The 12,709-nt window shown below is 42.8% G+C and overlaps 1 protein-coding gene across 1 annotated transcript in view; it reads left to right on the forward strand.

Moving 5' to 3' along the window:
* Positions 1-12,709, forward strand: part of HIVEP1 (human immunodeficiency virus type I enhancer binding protein 1) — a 487,602-nt gene that overhangs the window by 385,604 nt on the left and 89,289 nt on the right. Inside the window, exon 7 of the mRNA XM_029590665.1 lies at positions 8,823-8,924. Coding sequence (XP_029446525.1) covers positions 8,823-8,924 — 102 coding nt within the window. The remainder of the gene's footprint in view (positions 1-8,822; positions 8,925-12,709) is intronic.

Here is a 12,709-nt window from a genome sequence, read left to right on the forward strand (position 1 = left end):
TCCGAGGCCGCTCCGAAATCGGAGCAGTCTCGGAGGGAACTTTCCTTCCGCATCCCCCCCACCTTTTGTTGTGCAAGTTACGCCTGCTTCCAGCAAGCGTAACTTGCTCACGCCGCCTCAGCATCCCCCGGCACAGGCCGCAATGCCGGGGGACTCGGGGCCGCCCTCCGGGCCTGCCCCCGAACCATCACCACACCCCCGGACCGCCCCCTGCCCCCGGACACGCCCCTTCCCGCCCCTTTTACGAAGCCCCGGGACTTACGCGCATCCCGGGGCTTTGTGCGTGCCGGCGGCCTATGCAAAATAGGCGCGCAGGGCTTTTAAAATCTAGCCCTAAGCTTTTCTCCCATAGAGACAAAATGAGAAAAAAGCCTTAGAAAGCAAGGCCCTAAGTGATTTATTCAAGCACATTCAACTAAAACCAGCAATTCTAGACCTTGAACTTGAATTTCTTTGTTTTAAAGCATTGTATTCTAGCAGTAAGTTGGGAGTCTATGGACTCATAATTGTCCTTGAAAAGTTATTCATAACATTAGAGACATTGTGAAAATTTAGTATAAACTGTTGAAGCTTTCTAAACTAAAGGCAAACTGTCATCTTTGATTATGCTATAAACTGACATTCTACAGTGTTCGAGTTTAGAATATTTGCAGTATAAAACATGGAAACATGATAGCAGAAAAAGACCTTATGGCCCATCCAGTGTGCCCATCCATCCAATTAATTTAGCAACACTTCCTTAAAGATCAACTGTATTTATCCCATGCTTCCTTGAATTCAGATACCATTTTTGTCTGCACTACCTCTACTGGGAAGCTGTTCTGCATATCTACTGCCCTCTCTGTAAAGAAATATTTCCCAAGATTACTTCTGAATCCTACCCCCTTTCATCCTCCTTTCCACTGAAAACGTCTCTCCTCCTGTCCATGGAAACCATTGAGATATTTAAATGTTTCTGTAATATCTCCCCTAACTCACCTTTCCTCTAAGGCAGAGCTTTCCAAACTGTGTGTCGGGACACGTTAGTGTGTCGCCTGCAGTGTGCAGGTGTGTCGCGCAAGCCTGGTCAACTCTGATGCGAGTTTGGGCTTTTTTTTTTTCTAGAGATTCACTTTTTTTTTTCCAGTTTATGGGTTGCTTATTATTGGGTGATTTTTGCTGTCAATCGCGTTTTTTGGGGGGGGCTTGGTGGGTGGAACGAGCCCAGCCATCCTTGCATTGGCTGCTGCTGCCGATGAGGCCTGGCCATGAAGAGTACTGACTGCAAGCAGCAGTGTCTGGTGATCATGGAAGGGAGTGAAGCACTTAACTGGCAACAATCAAAAAGATGAGGTACATGAGTGTGGGGGCCAGACATGTGCTGGGGGGAGAGAGATGAGTGAGTGGTGGGCAAACGTGCTGGGGGGACAGACATGTGCTTGAGGGGAGAGATATGAGTGTGTGGGGTACAGACATGTGCTGGGGGGAGAGAAATGAGTGTGTGGGGGTCAGACATGTGCTTGAGGGGGAGAGATATGAGTGTGTGGGGTACAGACATGTGCTGGGGGGAGGAGAGAGATGAGTGTGTGGGGGACAGACAATTTGTTTTATTATTGTTTCTCATAAATTATAACAATAACATGAATCTTGGAATATATATTTTAATATAAATTTAAGGTTTTCATGAGATAGGTTGTGTCGTGAAACATTTTATTTATGTATATATTTAAGGAAACATACATAAATTGTCGAAATATGTTTCGTTCGTTTAACCTTTAACCTCTGGTTTACTAGTAGACTGAATTACTGTGTCCCGAAATTATGTTTGTCTAAAAAGTGTGTCACCAACATGAAAAGTTTGGAAAGCTCTGCTCTAGGGTATACATGTTTAGATCTTTAAGCCTATCCCCTTATGCTTTAGAACGAAAACCACTGACCATTTTAGTAACCACCCTCTAGACCAGGGGTCGGGAACCCATGGCTCGCGAGCCAGATATGGCTCTTTTGAGGGCTGCATCTGGCTCGCAGACAAGTGTCGCCATACTTCGCGGTTCCCCGCTGACCCAGCTGCTCCCCGGTCCTCCGCCGCCCGGGCTTAAAATGCTGTCAGCCCGGGCGGAACGCGGCAGGACAGCTGGAGTCAGCGGCACCGGTGTGCTCTCTTCTCCCCCCCCGCGGCCCGGAAGAGGAAGTGGAGAGCATCGGGTGCCTGCGCGGGAAGAAGAGACCACACTAGCGTGGTCTCTTCTTCCGCGCAGGCACCCGATGCTCACCACTTCCTCTTCCGGGCCGCGGGGGGGAGGAGAAGAGAGCACGCCGACTGGAGTCATCCGGGTGCCTGCGCGGGAGTCATCGGGTGTCAGCCGGGTGCCAGCGCTGGAGTCATTGGGTGCCTGCGCGGGTCTTCCCGCGCAGGCACCCGATGCTCTCCACTTCCTCTTCCGGGCCGCGGGAAGAAGAGAGCACGCCGGTGCTCTCTTCTTCCCGCGGCCCGGAAGAGGAAGTGGAGAGCATCGGGTGCCTGCGCGGGAAGACCCGCGCAGGCACGCTAGTGTCCGACGGGAAGAAGACTGCAGCGCGGCTCGGAGGAAAATGAAAATCTTCAACCGCGGCCGATGGGACTCCGCCTTCGCCTCCGCGAGGGCTGAAAATGAAGGAGGTTAGCGTTGGGAGGTGGCTGCTGCTGCCGCGAGTTCCCGGGGGGGGAAGGGAAGGGGGAGAGAGAGAGTGAATGAATGAGCGAGCAAGCATGTGTGTTTGAGATCCTGTGTGTGTGAGTGAGAGATTGCATGTATGTGAATGATTGAGAGCCTGTATATGTGAAAGAGAGTATGTCTGTGATTGAGATCCTGCCTGTGAGAGAGAGAGCATGAATGTAAGTTTACCATTGGGAACCTGTATGAGTAAGTTTGTAATTGAAAACCTGTTTGTTTGAAAGAGTATGTGTGTATGATTGAGATCATTTGTGTGTGAGAGAGATCATGTGTATGTATGATTAAGAGCCTGTGTGTATAAGTAAGAGAGAGATCATGTGTGTCTGTGTCTGATTGACAGCTGGTTTAGGTGATGGAGCATGTGAGTATGTGATTGAGAGCCTGTGTTTAAATGAGAGAGAGAGAGACCATGTGTGTCTGTGTGATTGAGAGCTGATTTAGGTGAGGGAGCATGTGAGTATGTGATTGAGAGCCTGTGTGTAAATGAGAGAAAGAGAGGACATGTTTGTAAGCATGTGAATGAGAGTCTGTGTGTGAGAGAAAAAGACAGCATGTATTTATGTGATTGAAAGCCTGTGTGTGTGTAAGCGTGAAAAGATAGACAGCATGTGTGTAAATGTGTAATTAAGAGCCTATATAAGTGAGAGAGAAAAAACATTTGTATATGTGAGTGACTGAGAGCATGTGTGTATAGGTGTGTCATTGAGAGCCAGTGTGAGAGAGAGCGCTGGTATGTGACTGAGAGAGGAGAAAGTTCCAAGCAAACCACCCCACCTCCTGCTAATTCAGAACAATCTCAGGACACCTGGATATCAAACGTTCCCAGGTATGCAGAGCAAAAAGATTTTTGTATCCTTATTATTTTTCATTACTGGATCTTTGTGTCTGCTATTTTGAAATATTTTGTTGGTATCTGGAAATGTTTTATATGAGTTTTTAATTATTGGATATTCCACTCATCAGCTGTTTTGAAATATGTTCTTTTTGTTAGTACAGTTTTACTGCTGATGATTTTATATTTCTTGATTTGTTTTATAAGGATGTGTGATGTTTCTTTTTTCCTTTGTTACACTGCATACAGAGACTCTGGCTTGTTGCAGTTTCCAATTCAGTTTTTGTCTGCATGCTTCTTGTTATGCGTTTTGGTCTCTTTATTCTATGTTAGGTGAGGGACAGCACGTGATTCAGGTGAGGTTTTCTGCTGGCGTGTAGTTTCTGTGTAGGACTCTATAGCAGCCTGACTTGGTCCGTTTTCCTAATAGGAGATGTATTGGTGTCTTAAGGCCTGGTGTAATATTTTCAGAGACTTATTGTACTTTAAAAGTGTGATCTTACATAAAATGCACACATTTACTTGTATTTAGTTTTAAACATATTGTATGGCTCTCATGGAATTACATTTTAAAATATGTGGCGTTTATGGCTCTCTCAGCCAAAAAGGTTCCTGACCCCTGCTCTAGACTGACTCTATTCTGTTTATATCCTTTTGAAAGGCAATTTCCAGAATTGTACACAGTATTCAAGTTAGGTCTCAATAGAGACATATACAGGGGCAATATTACCTCCTTTTTCTACTGACCATTCCTCTCCCTATGCAACCAAGCATCTTTCTGGTTTTTATTGTCGCTTTATCCACCTGTTTGGCCATCTTAAGATCATCAGATACAATTACCTTCAGATCCCGCTTTTCCTTTGTGCTTAGAAGAATTTAACCTCCAATACTTTACCTTTTCCTTGGGTTTTTGCATCCTAAATGTATTATTCTGCATTTGTTAGCATTAAATCTTAGCTGCCAGTACTTAGACCATTCCTTGAGCTTTGCTAGATACCTCCTCATGTTTCCACTTCTTCCTGGCTGTCCACCCTGTTACAGATTTTGGTATCATTGGCAAAAAGACAAACCTTTCCCGATAACTCTTCCATTACGTCATTAACAGAAATGTTGAAAAGAACTGGTCCTAGGACTAATCCTAGAGGCACCACTAGTAACATCCCCTTCCTTAGAGAAAACTCCATTTACCACTACCCTTTGTTTCCTCCCACTCAGCCAGTTTCTAACCCAGTCAGAGACTCTAGAATCCATACCAAGGGTGCACAGTTTATTTATAAGCCTTCTGAACTGTGTCAAAGGTGTTGCTGAAATCCAAATACACTATGTCTCGCGCTCTCCCTTAATTCAACTCTCTGGTCACCCAATCAAAGAAATTGATCAGATTCATCTGACAGGATGTACCTATGGTAAAACCATGCTGCCTCGGATCATGCAATCCATTGGATTCCAAAAATTGCACTATCCTCTATTTTAGGAGCAATTTATTAGTTTCCTCACAACAGGGGTCAGAGTACCTGGCCTGTAGTTCCCAGCATCCTCCTCACTTCCACTTTTATGAATAAGAGCCACATCCGCCCTTTTCCAGTCTTCCGGAACTACTCCAGACTCTAAAGAAGCATTGAAAAGATCAACCGGTGGAACTGCCAGGACGTCTCTAAGTTCCTTTAGTACCCTTGGATTTATCCCATCTGGCCCTATCACCTTACCTACTGTAAGTCTAGTTAGCTCCTCACAAACATCCTGTTCTGAAAATCAATTGAAGTTTACCTCACTTGCAGTCTTATTTTTGTTTGCTTTATGCGGTCCTTCTCCAGGGCCTTTAAGAGTGAACACCAAACAGAAATATTAGTTAAGCAATTTTGCTTTTTCCTCATCAGCCTCTACATATTCCTGTGGTGATTTTGAAGGATTTGGCTTTGTAGTTTGGATTCCTGATCTCATCGTATCTCTTCAGGGGATGTTATACATTTGTCCTCCTTTTAAATAAAGCTCATTGAAGCAGAAGCTCATGCAATTACTCCTCTACCTGTATAGAAAGAAATCAGGACAGAAGCTTAGTAGAAATGCTTTTATTACTGCCTTAAAACATTGTACAGTGGAGATATTCTAAAGACACAGAAATAGATCCCAACACAGGCCTGGGTTTATCAGTAAGTATGCTAGTCCTGAGCCTTGTGCAGCAACGATCTGGGGGATGTAGCAGTCTGACTGAAAATGTGCTGCTTCCCAGTTAATCTGAACAACACTCAGCAGAGAAGAGCTCTCTGCTTCCTGCTCCAGCCCCTCCCTTCCCAGGCAGTGTACAGGAAACAACAAGGGAGGGGCTGAGGTGGGGGTAGATATAGCAGAGAAAATAAGAACCACTCTATTCCCCAATCAAGCCCCTCTCCTACTGTCATACAGGGAGAAGGGGGTGAGCCTGAGCAGGCAAAGTAAAGGAGGATCATTTTGGTAAAGTTAAGAATGGCTGAGAGGGATTGTTAGGGATTGAGGGAGAGTAGCTGGAGGATGAGAGGGGATCAGCTAGTGTGTGTGTGAGCGGGGAATGAGAAGCATTATTTGTACGTATGAGAGAGAATGAATTGGTGCTGTGTATGTGTATGCCGGCTGGATGGGTGATTAGAGAGGGGATGGGAATGCAAGGAGGAGCAGGGCTAGAGCATGATAGGGACATCCCCTACTCCTCCACTGAAATTAGGATTCCTTCCCCACAATCTTGATCTCAGATTCTATTCTCTGAACTTATAACCTCCCTTCTTTTTCACCAGATCTTGGGCACCTCTCCTCCCAAACTCTGATCCCAGATCCTGCCTCATACGATTCCCCTCCAACCCCTCCTCCCTCTTACTTCTTCCTCTTCTCCATCCCAGATTCCTGATATTCCCTAGCTTCCATCTTGGGTCCCCCCCCCCTCCTCCCCCATCTCCTCTCACTTTCTCTTCACCCCATTCCTTATCCGCCTTCCTCTCCTCTCTCTATCCCTGGTCTTCTCACCCTCTCCTTCTCTTCCCATCCCCAAGATCTCCGCCCTGTACTAATACTTGAGATCCCTTGTTCTCACTCAATAAACATAAAATAAATTATACAATCACAAGCAAGCTTAGGAAAATTGTTTGGCAAACATTTCCAATTTTTGTATATGTGCTTAAGAATTTCCTAATTCTTGTCATAGAATCTACTCCTCAACTGCCACAGGAACTGAGCGTGTCTGCCTCAAACAATAAGGTCCCTGTTTTCTGACCTTACTTGGAGGGGGAGGAGTGGAGAGACGCAACACCAACAGTTCCTATGGATGGCAAAAACCTAACGCCATCACTGCCCTGATACATTTCATACACATCTAGTACATCTCCACTTTGGAAATGCTAAATAAGTTCTGGGCAGAAGACCCTGAAAACACTACCTAAAGTGTGTGTATTGTACGGTGTATAATGTTTTTTTCTCAATGCTAGAAATTTATAAGTAAGGAAAAAGAAGAAAAGCTGCACCTGCTGTTCTATCTTCTAACTGGTGTCAGCATCAGTCAGTGGAAGTAAATCAGTTCAAAGATCTATCAGGTGTTTCTCATTAAAATATTCCAGATAAAGAGAACGTGTAGCATTTATCTTAATGAAAATTGTCCTTAGGAAAAGATACATTTCCTTTCTCTGAATCGAATACCACTGAATTCTAATGCCCAACACACTGTGTGTTTCGTCTCTTCCTCAGGAGCAGCGGTATAATAATGAATAGCACAACTCTCAATATTCTAAAATAAATAAAAACATCAGTCATGACCAAAACATATTTATGAGCAAATTTCTCCATTTGTAATACTTGCATTTAATCCATGAAATCCGATCTTAAACATGCTGACTAGCTCGCGTACATCTTCAACATAAAATGGCATATACCTCCAATATCAAACTTTCAGGTTTTGAATACTGAATGGACCAATCAGAATAACAGACTGAGAAGTAACCACCAATTGGATAAAAAGAGGAACTAAATCAGTGAGAACCAGTCAATGTTTTGTTTAACCCATATGGTGAAGCAGTGCTTAAATGAAAAATCCATTGGTGTTCCTTAAAATTTAATAGAGAAATGATATCTCCCTGTTGTGGAATGTGAACTTGCTCGATGACAGTCTACTGCAGGTCTTCAAATTTATATTGATACATTAAACAATAACTTACTATGGGAGCATCCTTTTTCTGTGTTCAATCTACTACGATGTCCCCAGATGTGAACTTTTAATTGGACGAGATGTTCTGCCCACATATAAATGCGGGCAGTCACACTGACTAGAATAAATGACAAAAGCTGAATTATAGTTTGTGAGAGCATTCCTTCTATATTGAACATGAGAAATAGGGTGTTTCCAAGTGATTCCTGAAAGCGTGATGCCACACTCATCACATTCATTACATGGGTAATGGCCATTCATTTGGGAACTAGATGATACTGATGGTTCCATCAGTTTATTTGGCTAACTTTAGGACACCTCTATGGGCCAATCAGACTTAACTGGAAAAGTTAGCCAGATAAGTCGACTCCACCCCGGAACATCCTTGATCTCGCCCACCACTTAGCCAGCTAACTATTTAGTCTGATAACTGCATACTTAAACCACTTTTGACTTCTAAAATTTTGGTTAGCCTTTGCATTGTTCTTACCTTGCATTCATATAGCTTGATAGTGCCTTCCTAGATGAAACCAACTTTGCTTTACGACTCTTTATTGCCTCTATCTCAAAAGACTTAATTAAAAGCATGGCATAGCAAAATAAAGAGACCTTGAGTGTGGCATAACTTTACTCCGGCCCTGGGATGGCATGAAATTTGCCACATTGTAATTTTTTGCATCGCGGGAATTGGCTAATAGCCTCATCCCTACATGGAATTTCCAGATGATGAGTGCTATTAGCTATGCTGTGATTTGAATGCATTTTGGATGTGCTAATCCCCGACTTGCATCAGGGGGTTACAGACGCTTATCCAGTCGTGTGTTAAAACATGCGCTAGCCGCTGCGCACTGTATTGCATTGGCCCCATGGTGTTTTCTCATGGCTATATAAACATGCCTGTTAGATGTGTTTTTTAATGAATTCCATAATAACCTCTGATATAACTATTGAACAAATGCACTCTAGACTTTTAAATTCTACAAGTAGGTTGAGGAATGGAGAAGGCTCTACATTTTTTTTCCAAATTAAATTTCAAAAAATTGTGTGTAAAAACAGTTTTAGTCAACTGTACATAAAATAAAGTAGTTTTATTTCTGTGCACACACATTTAATGATAATTTTTATTTTAAAGGAAATTTGACAAAACATATGAAGTCCAAAGCACACAGCAAGAAATGTGTGGATATGGGAGTCTCAGTTGGACCAATAGATGAGCAAGATGCAGAAGAATTGGGTATGGTTTATAAAATATTTTCTCTGCTACACAGTCACTTATTGCTGTTACTCTCTCACACTTTGCCTCTGCCACTCAAACTATCTTAATTTTTTTCCTTGTGGGATATAAAGTGCTGCATATTTTAGTCAAATATACTGTTTTTCTTATTTACTGTCTTCTATTAATGCTGATGCATCCATATCCTCCTTTTATTTCCCTTCTTTGGTAAGGCTTAAGTATACAGTGCCTTGGTTTACAACTCGGTAGCCATTTTGTTAGGTTTTTTTTTAAGAAAAAAATATTATTAAAATCTTCATTAAATAAATGAATAATCAGAAACAGGATTCTATAGACATTACATGACTGTATAGATGGAATTTTTGGACTGCAGTGCAGATTGTGATCATCCCAAAAATTGAGGTGGTCATTTGATGCGGGGACTTCTGCAAGGATGTAGAGAGAGTAGACATGGTCCAGAGAGAGAATTCCAAATGTTTCAGGGTCTGCACCAAAAACCAAGTTCCGGTTGCCCTATCTCAAGAAAGGCATACAGGAATTAGAAAATGTGCAGAGGAAGCAACAAAACTGGTAAACGGGATGGAACATCTCTCCTACAATGAAAGGCAATGCAGTCTAGGGCTGTTCAGCTTGGAAAAGAATCAGCTGAGAAGGGGACATAATAGATGTTTATAAAATCATGAGTGGGGTCGAACAGGTCAATAAAGGATGGTTATTTACCCCTTCAAACAATACTAAACAAAGGGACTTTCCAGAAAACTAACAACCAGCAGATTCAAAACAGATTGTAAAAGTACTTTTCAGTCCGTGCACTGTCAAGCTGTGGAATCTCTTGCCAGAAGACGTGATCAAAGCAACTAGCATAGTGGAGTTTAAAAGAGGTTTGAACAAGTCCCTGGAGGAAAAGTCAATAACACATTAGCCAAGTAGACTAAAGAGAGCTATTGCTATATTTAGAGGTGAGTAAGAGGAATTATGGGATCTACCAAGTACTTGCGATCTAGATTGACCACTGTCTGAGACAGGATGCTGTGTCAATAAACCTTGGTCTGACCCAGCATGGCAATTTTTATGTTCTTATCTTATGAGGTGAGAGAAAATGACTTAAATATATATAGCCTAGAGAAGAGACAGGAATATGATAGAGACATTAAAGTAACTCAAAAGGTAAGAAATAATGCACAAGAATCAATGCTTTTTCAGGAAAAAAGGTATATAAAACAAAATGTAGTTTGTGTGTGCCTGAATAAAAAGCAAGCGAAAGGTAGATAAAAAGGAAATAGAGCAGCTTTTAAATTAGAACAAAAAGGAAAGCCGACAGTCACTCAGCAGTGCATGGTTCAGAGGGAAGTATCTTTGAAAGATACTAATAAAACAGGAGAATTGGAGCATCTCAAAAGAGAGGTTCCAATAAACGAAAAAGAATTCCATGTGTCTATAAGTAAAGAACCAACTGATAAGCAGGTTGTTAATACAAACAAAAAATATACTTTGAAGTGTCTATGTCAATGCCAGAAAACTAAGAAGTAAGATGGGAGAGTTAGTACTGAATGACGAGGTAAACATAATTGGCATCTCAGAGACCTGGTGGAAGCAGGATAACCAATGGGACAGTGCTATACCAGAATACAAATTATATCGCAATGTTGCATAGATCAAATTGTTGGGGGGCGCTTTATGTTAGTGATAGCATTGAGTACAACATGATAAAGATCCTGCAAAAGACTAACAGGTAGATTTTAAAAGCTTTGCTCACGCAAAAATAGCCCCATAGATGCATATATGGGCCACGTTCAAGCAATGCAAATTTTAAGAAGCCGGGAAGTACATGTGTACATACCAGTGCACACGTCAAGATTAAGGAGGCAGAAAAGGGGCGAGCATGGGCGGTCCATGGTGGGGCCAAGACTTACGCGCATGACCCCCAAATTTTGCAAGGCTGAACATGGCAATGTGCACCATGTTACCTGCGTAAGTTTTCTACTGGTCCTGATGAGGTGCAAGTCTGGAGAATTTTGAGCCAGAGGGATCCGAACACTGGAAGAGAGAGACAATCTGACACTTTAACTCCCACTGTAATAGGGGCACTTTCAACTCTGGATGGGTTTTGGGGAGGGTGGTGTTACATTGGTCTGCGTAGGGCGCAAGGGTCTGTAGACTCTTGTAACACCGCCACCCCCAAAACCTACCCTGAGTTGAAAGTGCCCCTCTTACAGTGGGAGATATATAAAGTGTCATATTGCCTCTGTAACAGAGGTGCTCTCTCTCTCTCGTCACTTGTGAGAGTACACGCATAAAGGCTGCACACATACGCTCGTCAGGGATATTTTAAATGATACACGTGTACTTGCACACACGATATAAAATTAAGCGTATCTTTGCTTGCATGCTCGATATGTGCGTTTATGGGTGCCCACGTGCTCCTTTTAAAAATTTCCTGTATATGCACAGTAGATTCTTTATGGGTAGAAATCCCATGTGTAATAGGAAAGAGTATAGCGATGGGGCTACCTACAGTCTACCTAGCCAAAAGGATCAGCTAGACAAAATGCTAAGAGAAATTAGGGAAGCACAGTAATAATGGGAGATCAGGACATGCTAGAGAAGTAAAGTTCCTGGATGGACTAAATGATTGCTTCATGGAGCGATTAGTTCAGGAACCAATGAGAGCCATTTTAAATCTAATTCTTAGTAGAATGCAGGACTTGATGCAAGAGGTGACTGTGATAGGGACTGCTCAGCAACATAGTGCAATCTAATTTGACTTAATGTCTGGAAGGAGGACATTAAGTAGATGTCTTAGCATTAAACTTTCAAAAGGTACACTTGGATAAAATGAGGGAAATTTGTTAGAAAATACTGAAAGGTGCAGCTACAAAGGTTAAGAGTTTATAACAGGCATGGGCATTGTTTAAAAATACCATCTTAGAAGCCCAGTCCAGATGTATTCCATGCAGTAAAAAATGTGGAAGGAAGGCCACATGACTGCAGCCATGGTTAAAAGGTGAGGTGAAAAAGGCTGTTTTAGCCAAAAGAACTTCTTTCAAAAATTGGGAAGATGGATCCATCTGAAGAAAATAGGAAAAAGCATAAGCATTGGCAAGTTAAATGTAAAATTCAATAGCAGCTCCCACGATGTGGAATTCCCTCCCGGAAGCATTACACTTGGGTTACTCAGATTAAAAGTGTGTGACTGGGACCCTGTGGGGGGAGGAAGGGAGGATGTGCCTGAGTGACCGCAAGTTCGTCATTCTCATAGCATCAGCAAACGGTTGAGCTAAGGGATCTGGAGGAGTTGTGGGGGAGAAGCTGTCCTGCCACCACACTGGGACACCATAAGGGAGGAAAGAGGACGTTCCTGCAAGTGGCGTCATCGTCCAGATAGCAGCAGGTGAGTTAAGGGATCGGGAGGGGAAGCGAGCAAATGATTCATACAGCAGGGACAGCCATGAGAGGGAGAGGGAAGGATTCATACAGCAGGGACAGCCATGAGAGGGAGAGGGAAGGATTCATACAGCAGGTCAGCCATCGGGGTGGGAGGGAAGGTTTCAAACAGGAGGGGCAGCCATGGGGGAGGGAGGGAAGGATTCAAATAGGGATAGCCATTAGAAGAATGACTTCTTACTCTCAAGAAAATGAGCTCTTAGAAGAAAAAAGTGCATCTTACACCACATCGCTGAAACTGAAGGTTATTGAAAGTGCAAAGGAGGCCAATAATTGTGTAGCTGCAAGAAAATTTGACATTAGGGAAAAACTTATAAGAATATTGGAGAAAAAATGAGGAA

The sequence above is a fragment of the Rhinatrema bivittatum genome, chromosome 2 (genome assembly GCF_901001135.1).
Source record: "Rhinatrema bivittatum chromosome 2, aRhiBiv1.1, whole genome shotgun sequence".
NCBI lineage: Eukaryota > Metazoa > Chordata > Amphibia > Gymnophiona > Rhinatrematidae > Rhinatrema > Rhinatrema bivittatum.